Source organism: Epargyreus clarus, unplaced genomic scaffold, assembly GCF_041222505.1.
Source record: "Epargyreus clarus isolate Ecla_fem2 unplaced genomic scaffold, WU_Ecla_fem_2.2 ptg000010l, whole genome shotgun sequence".
In the NCBI taxonomy this organism is placed as follows: Eukaryota; Metazoa; Arthropoda; class Insecta; order Lepidoptera; family Hesperiidae; genus Epargyreus; species Epargyreus clarus.
Genome location: NW_027332218.1, coordinates 13314087 through 13333253, shown reverse-complemented (window position 1 = coordinate 13333253; position 19167 = coordinate 13314087). Strand labels below are relative to the sequence as shown.

At 33.6% G+C, this 19167-nt stretch overlaps 1 protein-coding gene across 1 annotated transcript in view; it reads right to left on the bottom strand.

Annotated features, from left to right (window-relative positions):
- LOC140745584 (uncharacterized) overlaps nucleotides 1–14915 on the bottom strand; it is a 40529-nt gene extending 25614 nt beyond the window's left edge. Inside the window, exons 1-3 of the mRNA XM_073077522.1 lie at nucleotides 14637–14915; nucleotides 7515–7942; nucleotides 6760–6936 (exon numbers count right to left, since the gene is read on the bottom strand). Coding sequence (XP_072933623.1) covers nucleotides 6760–6936; nucleotides 7515–7802 — 465 coding nt within the window. The 5' untranslated portion in view covers nucleotides 7803–7942; nucleotides 14637–14915. The remainder of the gene's footprint in view (nucleotides 1–6759; nucleotides 6937–7514; nucleotides 7943–14636) is intronic.
- Between the last annotated feature and the right edge of the window lie 4252 nt (nucleotides 14916–19167).

Below are 19167 nucleotides of genomic sequence, written 5' to 3'. Positions count from 1 at the left end.
AATTTATATACGTAGAGGATGCCACACGGGAAAGTTCTTAATATATTAAGAAATACCTAATTGGCAATTTCCTTTAACTTTACTTTTTAATTTAGTTAATATTTTATCCCCAATAATAACATGTTGTGGACAGGAAAGCTTAATACATAGGCCATAAAGCTGGTTAATCACATCGAGTTTGAGCTTTAAATTACACTCATAAGCTCCCGCGGGCAAAAAGCATCAAAGTATCAATTTCAAGTATCGAATGACTTCGGCTTCCCACGCACACTTCCGTATGGTACATTCCCTTTAAAGGGTAATTTAAAGTACATAAAGAGTACGGTTGCTATTGCTATTGTTTGCAAGCAAGCTTAATGTTTCGAGGTAGCTGGTGCCTGTATTGCAGGGATAATTTAGTAGTTAAAAACTCGGCGTCTCAAGCGAGATATCTGGGATTAGAATTTCAAGCCTGAGTCCTTAAAAAAATTCTCAAGGGTGTATGACCCACTGCTGGGGGTTAAAATGGGTTCATATGTAAGTCAGCACCCAAAGTTCCGCATTCTACCACTGAATGTGGTGGTAGTGGTGTTGTTCTAACTCTCCTATTTTTTAAAATTAATTATTTATTAGGAGTGTTAAGAGTAAAATTGCAAACGGTACTTCTTATTTGCATATTATGCGTTGAAAGCCGGCGTGCCTCGCGGGTCACATTTCACGCAGTAACGAGCGAACTTGACTCACACCCTCACACCGGCTACACGGTGCTCATGCACACCACATTCCCGTGGATGTCAACAGAAAGCTTCGTATTTTATTACTTCTTCGCCTACAGTACCCTTACCATGAGTTTTCAAAACATCCCACAATTTTACGTTACGTTTGCTCAATCTAATATTCAGTAGCACTACCATGAGTTTACAAAAGTATTACTCGCTAGCGACTGCGTAAAATAAATGTATGAAAAATTGTACAGCGCCTCTGGTGGTTACTCGTAGAACTAAAATCCGTAGTGTGAGCCACTACGTAACTCGATACGTAAAAAACCTATCGAAATCAAATCGCTAGCGAATGTCATTATGATCTATTGCCATACAAATTCGGTCACATGAGTCATTAATTTGACAGACGTTGTCAAGAAATACCGTAACGATAGTAGTTATGTTATTCACTAGCAAAATGACAATAGTTTTCTATTTACCATTTCTATAGTGGCGTTTCTATGCCAACTCATGGTAGTGCTACTGTTCCGTTTGCTTCAGTAGACTGAATAAACGTAACAATAAGTAAGTGATCAAGTCTTTCTGTCTATGTTCGTAAAAAAGAGAGACAAAACATAAAGCGCCATTTTGTCAATTTAGACATTTAATTTTACGTTACTGACACTATATTTCTGATACAATCCGCTAGGGACGCTGATTGGAAATTGTATGGGCAAATACGTAAACAAATACCAAAACAGTTATATTTGTAAAAACGTAAAAACTCATGGTAAGGGTACTGGATAGCATCTAAGCTTAGTTATTATATTTCGTTCTGGTGAATATTTCAATATTATTGTAACTGAAATCCTTACACCGGTACCGTAAAATAAAATCATAGACCTGTACCTATGTTTTAATAAATCGAACACATATTTTCAAATATCCACGTATCACAATAATATGAATAAATTGGTGTTAGATCTCTATATAACATATTCGTAGGCTACTTTTTGTTTCTGAGAAAAATAAGGTACAAAAGAATGGAGAAGCAAAGTCATAATTTTATATTGAATTAAATAATTAAGAATTGCTTTTTATTCGCCACATTTTTTAACCTACCTTATTACTTGCAAATTCTTGTTTACTTTTTCTGTAGACATACAGATTCAATGCTCCAAACAATTGCTTGTTTGCTCTAAAAAAATAACTAGTTGAAATAACCCTTAACATCAAACTGGTCAGATAACAATGCGCCCGGAGCCACCAGTACCGATATCAGATTATAAAACGGATACGATGGATACGAAGCCTCACAAAAGAAACCGCAGGGTTTTTAAAAGAAGCAAAATTACTCTGGTGAAAGTCTATGGCAAAACTTTGCTCGTTATGCAACTACACATCATTTTATAACAAGTAACTTATAAGCTTTTAAGCTGTCTTAAGTTGTTAAAAGTCATAATAACAGTACCTAAGTAGGAAGCACTAATGCTTTGGAAATTTGGAAATCTGGGGATCCAAGATTATCTAAATGGAATTAAAATATTTATCAGTAATGAAAATTATCCTAAGAAAACGAATGCTTGAGACTCCTTTATAAAAAGTTAGTAAAGTTTCATAAGTTTGTAAAATGTTATCTTAGACATCAATGATTTCATGTCAGCTGGACTGCAATACTGTTACTATTACACAGTATTCTAAGCTACTTAGACATTTAGACATTATATAAAAACATCTAGACGATAGATTTTTCAAAGATCAAGTATCCGGCACTTAGAGTTGATAAATGTCTTTATAACCCGAACAAATTGACACTACGAGCGTAATATGAAATGATTGAACTCCAATTGAATATGGCTATTGACCGCAGTTTAAAAAGATAAATGGATTCAACAAGAATAGACTATCAGAACATATCCAACAAGTTGTTATTTGAATAAAATATTTTTTTTTCATTTTAGCACCAAATATCTCTGGCAAAGATGTTATAGCGAGAGTTATCGCTAGCAACTCTACCTTCAAATACTCATCTTAACCTCCCGACGTCATATTGTTTTCTTGCAAATATTATAGTACTTAGTGGTAAAGTCAATTTCAAACTGCTTTTTTATTTTGATCTGTAGTTCAGTAACCACGTGTAGTCAATAATATGTAGTATTTGTTTATTGTGGGTCATAAATCTGGCTTAATCCAGCTAACAATATAACAAAGATCTTAATAATTTCTCAAATAATATGTAGCAGTTTTTAAGATGGCTAAGAAACATTTTTGAAATAATGCATTTTTTACAGTTAAAGTTCTCTAATATTTGCGTCATAATGTAAATTGATAAATAGGTGCACAATTTAACAAAAAAATATATTTTGTGAAATTAGAACGCATTGATGTATGAGACCGGCGGCCTTATTTTTAGTTACATTCCAATATGTTGTTATACATACTTATACTTGAAATAAATTTGCCACTACATTATACAAGAGAACGGATGGATTTATTTCCGATGGAGAGTTGTTCGATCGTTCGATTAAATTTGTTTAAAAATAAATTCGCACAACTTTTATGATTTTGTTTTGGCGGACGTGGCACAAATACTTGTTGTTATATGGTTACTGCTCGTATCTAGACACCTATCAACCATTTGTTTCGTCATAAAAAAATCTCTACATATCTTGTTTAACCGCAAGAGGAAAGAGTTGTTACATTACGTTAGAATCACAAACATTGATTTAAATATCTGAAATAGCATAAACTAAGTTTTATTATGCATAATTATGAAATAGACGTAAATTTTGATAAATAAAATTGAGTTACCAGTAGGTTTCTATAGGGCCATACATCGGAACGTCAATATTTTTATACAAAAACTTTCATCCCGCTTCACATAACACCATTTCAGATTTATCGACATCTGACATATATTTTAAGACGTTTTTTTACCAATTGGTTATAGCATTTGACACTTTTCCTTCCCATGGTCTATATTGCTGCTTTTTCGTTCAATGTCTTTGATACTTTAACCAAAATCAAATAAATGCTCAGTTAGTGGTTAGTTTTTAATATAATCTCATAAACCACCTAAATATTCATTTTATTACTTTTAGAAAGATAAATTCTTGTTATACATACGTAGAAATGTATGATGTATAATAGGTACGTGCATACAAAGATAATCTAACACAATTATGCTCTGACGTTACAGATTAAGTTACTGTAAGCCACATTAGTAAGACAATATGCCATTTCTGCCTTTTTTGCGCGCGATTTTTCATTGATCTAGCTTTGTCTACGCCAAAAATGGCATAACTACCACGAAGTATGGTAATACCTATTACGTTAACGTGATGTTTAATGTGGTTAGTACGAGTAGGTAGCGTGTGTAATAGTGTATGTGGTATTGTGTTGGAGTTTTATGTGAAATGGGTTCATTTGACAGCGGTAGGTGACGAGTATTTTTATGTAGGTACCTACATTATTTGCCTTTCTATGTTTTCTATGTTACCTATATTATTTATGTGTGTAATATAAATGAATAACTGTTTTCAAATTACAACGCATTAACTAACAATCCGTCACGAGCCTGGAACAGGTTGGCTGCGATACTGCCTCGTAAAGCCATGTGGGTGGTTATGGAACTTTTACGACCCAACTAATGTTAGCATTTCTTTTCATTATCAGGTGACATTGAAAGCTAAGCTGACCTTTCTCACTGCTGAGACCAACAAATATGGATCACGTGTTCCGTTTCCGTGGTTTTCCATTATTAATACATGAATGTTAATGTAATTACGTTGGTATATTGGTTGGTATGCATGCCGTTTGTGCCTATAATTGAGGTGACACTTAGTTTGTAACTTATTTAGTCAAGCCTGTGTATTGGAGGAGATGGTGTACACTTTGTTGGTGCAACTAATAAATAAGTAAAGAAATAAATAAATTAAAACATAAGATTTGTAATAAAAGAGCTTGTTTCTTGTCACGCGGGCTACGTCCGCTTGCGTTTTTTATTTGTATGTATGAAATAAACTGCTACAGTCTATTCGCGTCCAGACCGCTCGTAGCTTACATAACAGGAAAAGTATCTTTAAAATGATAGAATGCGAATAAGACTCATGCGGAGCAGAACTGCACGTGTGATAGGAAACGGCGCTACAAAAGGAATGCCTGATGAAAAGTGTACCTCATCAACCGATACTGCGTTGCTACCTCTACACCGGCTGAAATTCCTTATCTGAATTTCTCTACAATCACAAGCACACTAATTACTAACTAACCATTTATCCTAGCTCAATTATGCCACAATCCTATTAAGAAAACGCGAGGGAAGATAAATTGTAGGTATTAATTTTCTTATCGTATAATCTACATGTTAAACATGAGAGCTAAGAGTAATAGCGGGCTGCCCCTGGCCCTAGCTCCTATATCGAGACTAATTTGAATGTCCACTAGATGTTTATCAGCCAACAAGATAATATAAATTGCGTAGAGTTGCGCTATGGAGTTCTGACATGCAAATATGTTACTTATTTCTGATACCTAAACCTTTACCAATGAATAATTCTTATACGAAGTGGAATGCAAATTTTGTTGCTCCGAAATGAGGGTATTACAAAAACATGAATCTAGTTTCTACCAGTCAATTTTAGATGCAATATGTGAGTCCTAATCTGATGCTTATAATTTGATTACTTTAAAGTTGTAAGTTAAAATTCCTGTAAAACGGAACATTGATGCCTCTTTTCATATTTCGCGATAAAATAATTTTAAGTACATTTATTTTAAATCATTTAAACGTTAAACATTAAAGTGAGGTACGAGTATGCACATTGCGTTAAAGGTGGGTAGGTACTTACACGGTTACTTTAGAGACGATGTGTTTAATAAGAAAATTGGTCATTACTTGTAATTTTAATTTACCACAAAAAATATAAAGAGGCTACGAATAATAGATTCAAAGGAGCTTTGTAAGAAAGCGCGATGCAAATTCCTACATAAATTACAAACATGTTTCATTAATTTCACAGAGGGCGCTGTAGTTACACGGTTTATCAGAACATAGTACTTTAGAAATGATTAACGTTTGAAAGGCCGGCTGGCTGAGATCGGAATAAATTATAATAAATGGCGATAGTAGCGAACAGGGATTATGTGTAATCCCGCAATATAATACCACTTGTAATAAAGTAATCCGTCAACAAAGCGGACCAAGTAGCTTCTGTATGTATGTAACACATATTTACTATAAGCATTCTATGATTAAATGTAGTTATAATTATTGTGAAAAGTAAAAATTGTTAAAGTTACGTTATTTGAGGTCATGACCCCTCATTGCACTTAACTCTAAACCTTAGTCTGAAGAGTGGGCATTAAAAACACCTCATGTTCTTTTACAATATGTCATACACATTTGATTACTACATAAAAGACAACAACAGCGCAAATATTCCTCCAACGTAGAAAATAAGTGTAGGGATAACATTGAGGTCTTTATTTAGCTCTATATAGAATGTAAAACTTTCTTAATATTTTAGTGGACCAAAATTTTTTCTTATAACAATTTTCTAATATTTCCATATCTGCTTTACTTATAGGAACGTATATGTTTTACAGTTACTGAAAATTGCTGGGAGGTTTGAAGTAACTGAGAGTTTTTTGAAATTGTAGAGTCGTCTTGGGCGCGTTTTTGGTGCCAGAGGTCGTAAAGATCAATAAGGATCATGAGTATCATGACCGAAATAAAGTCAGCGGTATTTGAAAATTTTCCCAGGTTTAATCCAGAAAAAGTTTCTATCCTATAAGTTTCAAATTTTAAGTAAGAAAATATACCCAAAGAAAACCCAAATATAATTTGTTTCGTGATTATTTTAGTTTATTAATTTTAAGACTTTAGTTGAATAATCTTAAGATTGATATGATTATAACGAGCCGCGACTTTGAAATGACAAAAAAATATTTTATTACTGCATATTCCATGCTTACGTTACCACACACTCTACTAAAAAGGTCTGTTAAATGAATCAATCCATAAGCTGGGATCAGTCAACAATAAGCACTTACTTTAAATATTATATTAGATGCCTACCTTCTGGTAGAGGAAGGGTCGTGTGAGCGCGAGGTACCGCTCGAGCGCCATGGTGACGGCGATGCACACGCTGCCGACGCCGAACACGCGCAGCACGACGCGCGCCACGCACGCCGCGCGCGTCTGCCGCGCGCCCGGGATCTGCTCCGTCACCACCATCGCGCACATCATGCCCACCTGCGGTACACGCTCACTTTACTTTCTTCACTTAACAAAATAACAGACGATCACGCAGCCCACCTGTTAGTAAGTGGATACTGCCGGCCATGTTCATCTGTAATCCACCACAAATAAGCTAAGATTCCTAGCTGAAGTCGGCAACAAATGCGCCTCTACCCTAAGGACTAAGCTAGAATACCTCTGAAAAGTATGTCTCCGTCACAACACCCTTCAAAACAGAACACAGCAGCGCTTAACACTGCTGTTAGGTATTAGGCAGAAATAGGAAAGACGGTGGCGTTGCCGGAGATGAACCACAGGGTTCTACCACCACCAAGTTGTTGGAAGGTACTTTAATTTTTAGGAGATCTATTGTTTTTAAACTTCTTTAACGCAGTCAACGAACATTCTTGGATGTAGGTCATAATTTCTTCTACGTCGCAATGTGGTGGTGTTTTCATCCATTCTTCCCTTACTATGAACATCCACATGTTCATAGTAAAGGAATAAAGGTTCCTCATACTTTTCCAATATCCCATGTACGAATAGGAATATTGATATACTCTTAGTACATATATAAATTAATCACAACTTACCAGTGCAACAAGATCATTGGCAGCTAGGGAGGTGAGCAACAACAAGTGCTTGCGGTTCCTGACGCGGCGCTCGCCCGTCCTCAGCGCGATGATAGCAGCTGCATTACCGATGATGCCGATCGCGTACACCACCTTCACCATGATTCCAAACACCCCAGGACCGTGCGCCGCCGGTCTCACCGCACATTTCACAGTCGTATTCGTGAAATTAATCACCACAAAACTTGTGAAATTAGCTACATCGGGTGTGAACGTCGATGACGGTGGCAGCGGCAACGTAGTGTTCATTTTGATGGGGTTTTTTGTTCGTTCTCACAGCGCAGAAGTGATGGATGGCTTCATTGGCAGTCGCTCAGCGTCGCTTCGTGTCGGAATGTCTTCGATAATTCGCGATTGTTTTCGCGAGCATCGTCTAGAGCCAGACCAGCCTAGAATGGAATTTTGGATTAGTATTTACATAACAAGATATAAATATGGAAGAATTTTGACTGTACAATGGAAGAAAATCTGTTAATGGAAGAATTATGATTCTATACACAATATTTTCATTTGTGATAAAATCAATGGGATATTTGAGACGACCTACATTACATGAGAGCTAAGGAAAGGACGTGTAGTGTCTTAAATCGTTAAATTTCGGACAAAGCATTAATGATACATTTGTAGTGTCAATACTTAGGAGTTAACGACACAAACAATACCTATGTTTATCGTCAGTGTTCCTAATTATATTTAATAGGCTAATGAGTGGCAGGAAGCAACCACGCTGTTGGGACTATCGTGGAAGCGAGGCGCCGGCGACATAAAAACATATCTATTTGATAATAAAGTATATTAATATGTGAATGGGTTACTGTTTATTTATGTCACCCTTTTTTAGATATTTTAGTGTGTGCGTAAGCAAATGCAAATGTGTCCTATTGCTATCATAAAATGTATGAAAATAGCTAAAAGCGGTGGAGTTGTTGATGCATATTTAAGTGGTATTTGTGAAAAGATCTGGATAATTTTAGAAAATTTAGGAAAATCCTCGTATACGCAACACGCTCAAAGAGATACAAGTAGATAGACCGGTAAATAAGTATTTAAACTTTAAACTGATTTTTTTATATCGTGCATATAAGTCATAACTTAACATAAGCTTAATGACTTGAGAGATTGATGATTATTGTAAAATCAGACACATGGATGCATTTTATTATTATTCATACTTATTGATAGCAGTATTCCTTGTTGAAAGTTTATTAGTTTAAAGATACTGAAGAGCCTGTGTAATTTAAGTAGAACGAAGATTAATAGGAACATCATATTAAGTATCTATATTTCATGTAGGATCGTATCATCGGAGCTTAAACATCATGTAAATCATGTATGATGAACATTTACGGCGTATCGTAAATTTATTTTATAGTCAAAGCCTACGATTATACTCGAGTTGAATACGGGATTGATCTTAGTGGGCGCGGCTGAGGGAGACGAAGAACGCTTTAGGAGGTTTTGTTTTGTGTAAAAAAATATTTTATAAGTATATTTAAAAACCGGATTTCTACACTCACAACCCGACACTAGGATTCATGGTGTCGAAATGCCATGGACACACAAAGACGAATAAACAAATACCCAGGAGTCAGAAAAATACTCAAATTCATCTTTCAGATGTCTGTCTGGCCGGGGATCGGAACCCGGAACCCTTAACGCATGGGAACAGGTATGGTGACCTTTCTTCCACGCTGGTGGCGGAATGGTATAATTTTATTTAGAGTTCCTAATGTATCTGTATTAAATGGGATATTTATCTAAAGTATATTAGGTACTACGCCGCTTATCTATTGAAAAATAATACGTTGTAGTTTGTGTGTTTGGGTAATACCCATTTCAAACAAGTAAACCAGATCCGTGGCGTCATTAATATCGAACAAGTACTTTGATACAATAATTGGCCAAGTGCTAGTCGAGCTCGCACACTGAGGGTTCCGTACAAAATGTTCATACATTTTTTATTTTAAGTATTTGTTATTATAGCAGCCATTGAAGTGTGAAAACTTGAAATAGATAAAGCGAAAAACATAGAAGAATAACTGTTTATTGTATGGCGACCCCCATTTATTTTCAACTTTTTTATTTTTAGTATTTTTTGTTATAGTGGCCACCCTTACACATATTCTATTCTAAAAAACAAATGTCTATCTATTACGGTTCAGGACATAGAGTCCTGTGACAGACGGACAGACAGTGGAGTCGTAGTAATAGGGTTTCGTATTTACCCTTTGGGTACAAAACCCTAAAAACAGTACGTACTAATTAGTAGCCAATTGACATTGGCGTTGTAATTAAATGTCATGTCAATACGTCATGTTAAGTTTACTAAGTTCAAATAATAATTAACAAAACCGACCCGTGTCATTACAGCAGCTCTATTTAAAATAATTTTAAATAAGCAGAAATTTACACATAGCGTTAGATGGATGGCACACCAGTTTGCTGATTCCATAACAAAAAACAAACAACGGATAACAACAGAGAGTCATGAAGGGATGATTGATTACTTCAGTACCAAGCGTCTAACTCGTGTGCCTAATATGACAATAAGATTTATGTCGTCGTTAAACCACACTGTCCTACTGCTGGGCACAGGCGTGTTTACTGAGAGTAAAGTCACCGTTACCAAATGCAAATTGGTAGACTTCCCCCACATTTTAATCCTGACATATTAATGGTGGCGTGGAGAGTATGCTCCAAACTATTCTGATTATCGGGATACAGGGCCTTAATAGGAGTTCTTAATGATTAATTAATGATTATTCAAGGACACTAAATCAATCACGTTGATAAAAGGCAGTTTTAAAGTTAATTAAGGAGAAAATTGAAAGTGGTAGAAGTATTCGTGGTTGGACAAGGGCAAGGGCCACTGAATTAATTATTTTTGCTTTGTGACATAGGAGTTAAGTAGAAATTAGTATCATTTGGTATGGTTTGGTTATGTATTGATCTAAAACTGCTAAAGTCAGTGAGTTTTATCATGAGTTTCGCAAATACACTGATATTTTTAGACATAAATAATTTTATATCCTTTATAGCAAAGTTACTATCTTTAAACTGACACAAACCATTTATCAAGTGGGGACATAGTGTGAGAATTATGTGGGTCTATTTATCACTGCTGTATATTAAAGGGGAAATTTTCTAGTAAAAACCATGTCTTCATATTTTATACTGGTAACAATGTACGCATATTTCTGAACTGTACAATAAATGTAGTTTCTCTGAGCTTTTGCTACGTGTCTCTAGAGAAACGTGTTTCAGTGTTTTCGTTTTAACAAAATGATGTATGACTTAACATTGAATAGATTTTATAAGATCCTTCACTCTTAAAAGGCTTGCATAGATAAATACATTGATTCATTGATATTTCGAGTATTAAATCAATTCCTCATTGTGTTTATATACATCTATACGTACAATATATATCTTATTTTGTTGAATATTTTATTTAGTAAATTTATTTATATTTAATTATATCAATACCGTCCTCGCTGATCTCTGTTTGACCTAAATGTTGACTGGTAGAGAATGCTCATAGCATTAAGTCCGCCTTTATACCATGTTTTAGGTATATTAAGAATGAATAAATAAATAAATAAATAAATAAAATAATTTATAACCTGTCAATAAATAATTAGTTCAAATACTAGCTAGTTACATACCAAAGCCTAAAACATTGATAAATTATATTATTGATAACTATCTTAAATGTAAATTTTAAATAGACAAGATACCTTAAATTTTATAATCTGGTCGAATAATAATTTGAATATTCTGCAATAAATGTGCATTCACTTCTAACAAATCACATGTTTTGCAAAATCGAGACGTCTAACTGCGTAAATAGGTATGTCCAAGCCGCATTTTATTGAATTTAAGACTTTATTTTGAATTTTTGACATTTTCCTGTAGTTAAATCTAGAATAAGTTAACGATAACCGGTTTGAGCTGTATAGCATGCGAAATATAAGACATGTATACCTACTTAAATACGCCGAAAAATATAACCCTCTTTCTATCGCAGTGGGATAAAGAAAGTATTACTTTTCAATCAATTTAAAATAATGGCAGAAAATTGCAAAATGCTCATACATCTTCCGGTTTATAACAATTTCGAAGGCGGCTGTCACATCAATAACATGTAAAATGGTTACGAAGATTATGGTCCGTAGTCGAAGCAAATACATCTTTTGTATTGTTCACTGAGGAAGATTATGTGGAGTTGCTACAGAGCTCTATGCTCTGTAGCATATAATTTTTTTTCTACCCTATATCTATGCTACAGAGTTGCTCTTGCTGTTTTTGCTATAAGCCTACAAAGATAAGAGGACCATATTATACAACCGTTGAACTCAATTTTGAGTAGGACTTATTTTAAATATAAAAAACCGAACTAATTAAAAATAATTAGCTGAAAAGCGATATAATGTAGACTAAGTTCCTCTCACAATTAAGAAGAATCTAGCGATATCTCATGCGTTAAAATCTGCCAAGGCTTAAAAACATTACGTTCCTCAGTAAAAATAAAAGTCGTTAAATGTATTTTTCTTTGTGAATCGAGAATATTCTTGAATATTAAGTTTAAGACATAAATGCGTAGTTATTGTGTATTATATAATTCAAATTCTGAAGGTATTTGACATATTATAACTTAATACAGTAATTATAATTTCAGACACAGGTAATTTTTGTGATAATTATGTTTATTCTATCAAAACAATGGTAGTACCTTTAGGCATTTACATTATAATTAATTATTTTGTTAATTGATTTAAGGTATAAATACATTTATAATTAACGTTTTGTTATTTTCGCTAATTTTGTCTATACTAATATTATAAAGAGGAAAACTTTGTTTGTTTGTTTGGTTGAATAAGCTCAAAAACTATCTGACCGTTTCCACCATTCGAAAGCTACATTATCCACGAGTAACATAGGCTATATTTTATATGAAATATATTTGATAAATAGATTTTGAGGCGGTACATAGTTTGCCGGGTTGCTAGTGTTAAATAAAATTGTTAGTAATATTTATTAATATTCTGTTATTGTTGAAGTCAAAATGCCTGCAATTTGGATTACTCAACGTTGTTTTTCAAAACCTTTAGGGTTGCCACTAGTTTGAGTTTTACAGTGGCTGTCAAAACTCTGGATTATGCGTATTATGTCAATATTTCGGTCTGATATTCAATCCAAAACATTTTGTCACTACTCTGAAGGTCAATAAAACTGTATTAAGTAGGCACATATTGTGTGTGATATGTCAGTAAACAGTCCATTTTGATTAAGATATGCATGTTTCATCATGACTAAGTGCGTCGCTTTCAGTAAAAATTTAAAATTAATAAAGGAGTTGTTGAAATTATACTTTTTTTGGCGTTGTTAGAGAAAATAAATAAGATTTTTAACGGACGGAGATGCAAACTCCAATGTAACATATATTATCGAACGCCAGATGAATGATGTAACACATATTTTATTTTGAGTTTTATTTTTTCTATTAGTGGTTTCCTCATCCTTTTTTAAATATGTATTAAAATATTTATAAGTAATTATTTAAAAATATTTTAATACCGAAATCCAAATCCAAATACAAAAAAATCCAAAGAACTAAAGCTCCTTGTATGCGTATATAAGTACACACACGATTTTTTATTCGAAATTTGAGGCTTATACGTTATTTTTACGTTAAAGATAGAGACAGCCCTGTAAAGGGCGGTTCTAAATTTACGTGGCTGTCATTTGAAATTCTATCCTCAATCTTGCTCTAGGTCACGCCGAATATCAATGCGATATATTTTTGACTAATAACTTTGACATTTGAAATGTAGAGTAGGTAGAAATGTATTTTTTCATTTGCGACATTTTATTGCTTGTAATTTAAAAACTGAGGTGAAAATTGATAAATTCCTAATAAATAGGTATTTGAGTAATATTAAGTGGAGGGATTGAAAATTGGTCTCTCAATCTTTTTTATTCATTTTATTTTTTATTCAACCCTCTTAATCCGAGCAGAGACTCGTGCCCAGCAATGGGATGAATGGAGTAATAATTGTTTAAATATTTAATAAGGGATAATAATGGTCAATACCCATGGTTTACCAAATGCTTACTTACAGCTTTTTGGATACAAATATAGAGACATTTTTTCACAAATCTGTAAGAAAGGGAATATCGGAATATTCATGTTTTATCAATGTTTAAAGACATACGCTTATGTTCTAATTTAATAATTAGAATCCATCATTAGTTTTAAAGCATTTATTAAGGATATATTTCTGAAAGTGTAGTGTTTTCATTATATGTAATAACACATAATAATTAGCAATAGCTTAGTACTTTAAGTATTACAACGAGATCTATTTATTACATAATATTTATGTGGTGTGTTGTAATATAATCGTAATTTACGTAACTTGGTCAGAAGCACAGTATTTATCTCAATTGTTTCGGCTCGCATTGAACTTGCGAAGGCCGCTTCTTGCAGCAATCACCCGCAAAGCCTCCAAACAATGATACCGGATATTTCGAGGCATTGCCGTTCAAATACTGTTTAATAATGTTATTGAATGTTTACAGTTACATACAGACACCTTTAAAAATATATAATTATACATGTACGTATGAATGTTTAAATAATAGATAAACTAGATGACTAGATGTAAATAGATATGACTAAACTTAAAATTGTATTTATAAATATTTCTAAAATCTCATTTACCCGAGGTTCGGTTATAATTATACTTAATTTTAACTGTAAAGTTGACAAGTTTTGAGTTATACTTATGTTACAATGTCTCTGAATGTTACATTTAAGAATTCAAATTAAATTATAAAGACAAGTTTTGAAGTTTTGAATGGAAACTTAACAAGTTTTTTTGTGTAATATTTTTTGTGTATGTAGAGTTCCAATTAAATAAATTATATACTTTAATCAAGTAATTCTATAGTAATACGAGTACCTATATAGTTATATTTTAAGTAAAAATATTAAGAGCTTCTTTGTTGATGTCTGTTTAAAACTCTATTTGTAATAAAGTTTAATTAATTCTTAAAGTAATCGCAATATTTATGACATACCTTTAAAATATATTTCTCAATATATTGCTGTTAGTTGGATATAATTTCCCGGTTAAGTTGCTGGCGCACACAACCCACTCACATAGAAAATCCAAAAAATCCGTTCAAAGTCAACACAAGCACTACTACTGAATAACTCAACTTTGACGTTTTATTACTTATATGTTGATTTTTTCGACAATTTTTTAGTTTAATTGAAGTATTCTCAAAAAGCTATCGTGTTGTCCCGCAGCTCCTGCCGGCGCTGGAGACGGGTGCTCCCGACTGGAATCCGCGCGAACTGCCCCGATAGTGCGCCACGCGCTGCTTACAAACAAACAAACCACTTTGTTGACGTCATAGACTACACAACGAACAGAACTAAACTACAAATTACTTACCTATCCAACTTTTGGTGGAAGGGTGCGGATATCGTTGTCGACTTTACATATTTGGCGACCATTTTAGTTCATTTAGGTTCATTCAGTTTGTCCATTCAGGAATGGCAAAGCTGCAGGTAGAACTGTTCTGTATAAAGTAGAAGCTCAGGTGGACTGCATCATAAAAACAGGGAATTCAGTGAAATCAGGCAAATTAGTGGTTCACTTGGTTACATCATATAAAATTCCACAATATTTGGTGCTTCTACAAAGGCAAATATACCTCAGCAAAAATTCTAACTCTACTGTTTCTTTTTTCTACAAAAAAGGGCTATCATTGTTTTCTTCAAGAGCTACTGATGCGGGAAGCGAGTTGTACTTTTGACTCCATCATCAGCAATTTACTGTTCCACTGCGGGGCATTGGTCTCCTCTTCGCATGAGAAGGATTAAGCCATTATTTGCCACGCTGGCCCAGTGCGAATAGGAATACTTCACATACCTCTGAAAACATTTTTAAGATCTCTTAGGCAACTAATTTTCTTCACTAGGTTTTCTTTTACCATAAAGTAGGTAAAAGATAATTAATTTCCGACATAGTTAAAAAAGTTTGAGGTGCGTTTAGATTCGAACCTTGAACCTGAGATACGATTAATAGACTTGCGTTACATAAGGTTGGTATTAAAAAAGTTTATGAACTTGCTGGTTAACCTTCAATTTCATATCCTCAGTTACTTTGAATATCATGTTATAGAATATTCATTAGCAATGTCATTATTAACAATGAGTATTATAGTACCTAATATCTGTATTTCTACCGCAAAAATGTTTAGTTGCCTACTCGTATATTTAGAGGCAAACCTATTGCCGTCATAAGTTTACAATCTTCGGTATATATAAAATTCTCGTGTCACTTTTTTAGTTACCGTACTCCTCCGAAACGGCTTTACCGATTTTCACCATATCCGTATGCATATTCAGTAGGTCTGAGAATCGGCTACTATCTATTTTTCATACCCCTAACTGATAAGGGTTGTTCACCCTTAACATTTTTTTTTATTTATATGGCAACACAACGTTTACCGGGTCAGCTAGTATTGACTTAAAAATACTAATCATAGATTCGATACCTACTATATTTTGGTGATATGTTTAGTAGGTAGGTATAAAAGTTACCATGATTTCTGCTGTACAGTGTACCGGGTTCGATGTCCGGATGCTGTCTAAATTTATATCTTTGTGTGTGTTTGTGTCTCCTTGGTCACCCACAACAAAAGGGATTCTAGAGGAGCATATGAATGTAAAGTTTTACATAAATATCTTGACCCAGAAAAGTTAACGTTAACAACGTCATTAGGGACTGTATTATTTTTATTTGTACTGCCGCCAAAAATATATTTATCTAGTAAAGATTATAATAAAATAACATTATAATAACATTTCTACAGAAAAGGGTCAAGGGCGTTCAGAAAACATTTGATAATGATATTTGATTGAGTACTATCTAATATATAGCAATTAAAATATATTATATTTGAATGTGCGTAGATAAAATAATTATGATAATTATTTAACCAAAACAAAATTAAATCTAAATTATAACAAGGCGAAGTGAACACGAGAGCGATATTGAAGCGCTTATACTTTTTAAAGCGAATATTTAGGGAACTACTGAACCAATTTAAAAGATAATGTAGATCTGAAAATCCTTACAGTCATTAGGTAGATCTTTTTTTATATAATATAGGAGTAGCAGATGAGTATGCAGTACACCTGATGGTACCTAAGTGGTTACTGCCGCCCATGGACATCTGTAATCAACACCAGATAGGATTAGATATTTCTACCTGAGGTTGGCCACAGATGCGCCACGACCCCTGAAGACTAAGCTGGAACACCTCGGTTTTCCGGTGGTAAATGTTACCCACTCTTCAAACCACAACACAGCAGCGTTCAACACTGCTGTTAATAGACAGATATAGGTGTATCGGTGTTGACTGATCCATTATAATGACAAACATTTTTTTGAAGAAGGAGAGAGAACTTGTTAATTAAACACTTACGTAAGATTAACGAAAGCAACGGAATTCTCATACTTTATGCCACAAAATGACCAGTAGATTAGCAGAACCAAATCAACCAATTAGTAAATGGCTTCGTATCTTTACGACACTACACCGTTTTCTCTACGATTTACTTGAGATTTATAGACATACGGCACTAAGTGCAATTCAAATGAGTCGAATATTTCTCTGAATTATCTCTAGGCTGATTGTGCTTTACCTGCAGGTAAACCGCTAGAAAAAAAGACTAAGAAATATTTTAAAAATAAGATAAAAAAATTGACAATATTTAACATATTCTCATGCAAAAGTTATGCGCCTACTCGTCGAGTGTTTTAAGCCTATGTAAACTATATTCATAGGTAATTATTATATTTAATTAAAATGCATACTTAATTGTGTGATAATATGGAACTTACGAATGACTAACGTGGAAATTACAATGGTAAATTCATGTAATTAAAACCACCATAAAAGGTGACAGAACCCTTTGTGGTTAGCTTCCGGCGGCACTACCTCGACACCTATTTCTACCTAATAATAGCAAATATTAAGCACTGCTGTGTTCTCGTATAAAGGGTGTGGTAAGGGAGACCAGCTTAGTCCCAGTATTTTTAGCCGACCTCAGGTAGGATCCTAATGTTATTTATTTATTTATTTATTTATTTATTCACAACTTACATCTAACATTACAGGAAAAAAATCCTAATGCGTTATGTGGGGTTGACTATAGATATCCTATCCATGGGCGACAGTAGGAACTCACTATCAACAAAAATTCGACTTCTTAAAAATATAGCCCATGTTACTCCCAAAATTTAGGTGAATCCAACGAGGCATGTTAAAATCCCTCAAGCCGTTTGGTTTGGAAAGCACGTCAAAGAATGAGACATACATACTTATGCTCGATAAACATGACACACAATCGGGTAAAATATAATAAAATGAGTTCAGGAAAATGTCAGGTAAATTACATAAATAGTTATAATATCATATGTAGTGACTATTTTCGGAACACGGATCTTAATATCTGTTGCCTGTAATTACCGAGCCTTTATCTGAAAGGGACACGGCTATCACTGCTCTGCATTGTAACTTATCTTACTTAGTTATCTCCAAAACAATTACTGTACAATTAGAACGAGCGATAAAACTTTAATGAAATTAAATTTTAAGCTTCCCATTAGGTAGGGTACAAAGGTGCCGTAGATATAGGAGAAAGCTTAGCTGCCTAAGAATATTTGGATTACATACGGAACCACCGATGGGATTATGCGACACTCTTCGGTAGGCCACCTAACTTGTATGGATGGTACTAACTACTTCCACCTTCCAAGACATCTAATATTATTCTTAATCACACTCCTCTTTAAATGATCGTAAAACTCTCATACAATTTCTTATTTTAAAAGTACTTATTAAGGAAATCACAAACTCTACATGAATATCATAGATTTGTAAAGATACTTCGCCGCCTTGAAATTGAATGAAGTCACAAACGGCTTATTTTAGTAAGTTCTTTTTTTGAACTCTTGACAAATAAAAACATTTTTAGAGAACATTTACGAATAAATAACTAATACTGCGTAATTTACGTAATAAATAAATAATTATTTCAAATATTTTAGGGACATTTTAGCACGGAGACGTGGCAAAACTTTTTTACGCAACTATTTCAATATTTTCAATTCTCAAAACTGGGTACATTTTCTTGTTAGGAGTGAGTAATCTTTAGTAATCTATGATGAATATAAATAAAGTCGATATAATTGTTACACGCAAACAACTAGTGTTTGCATATAGGAAAGTAATGTTGTAATTAATTTCTAAATTTATTTAATGTAATAAATGTAATTGGATTATTGTTATTATTGAATTACTTATACTTTTATATTTAATTTAAAATATTGTTAAAGCATAATATTTCTATTTTTATATAATTTCAATTGTGATATACTTTGTATACTTATTATTGATGTAATTATTAAATGTCTTACTTGGGTCACATTCTACGGCATCCACGTTATGAACTTCTCCAGCTCATCATAATGGGCAAAATCGCAGGGAAAAGGCGAGTAGGGAGGAGAAAAAAATCTTGGCTGTGGAACAT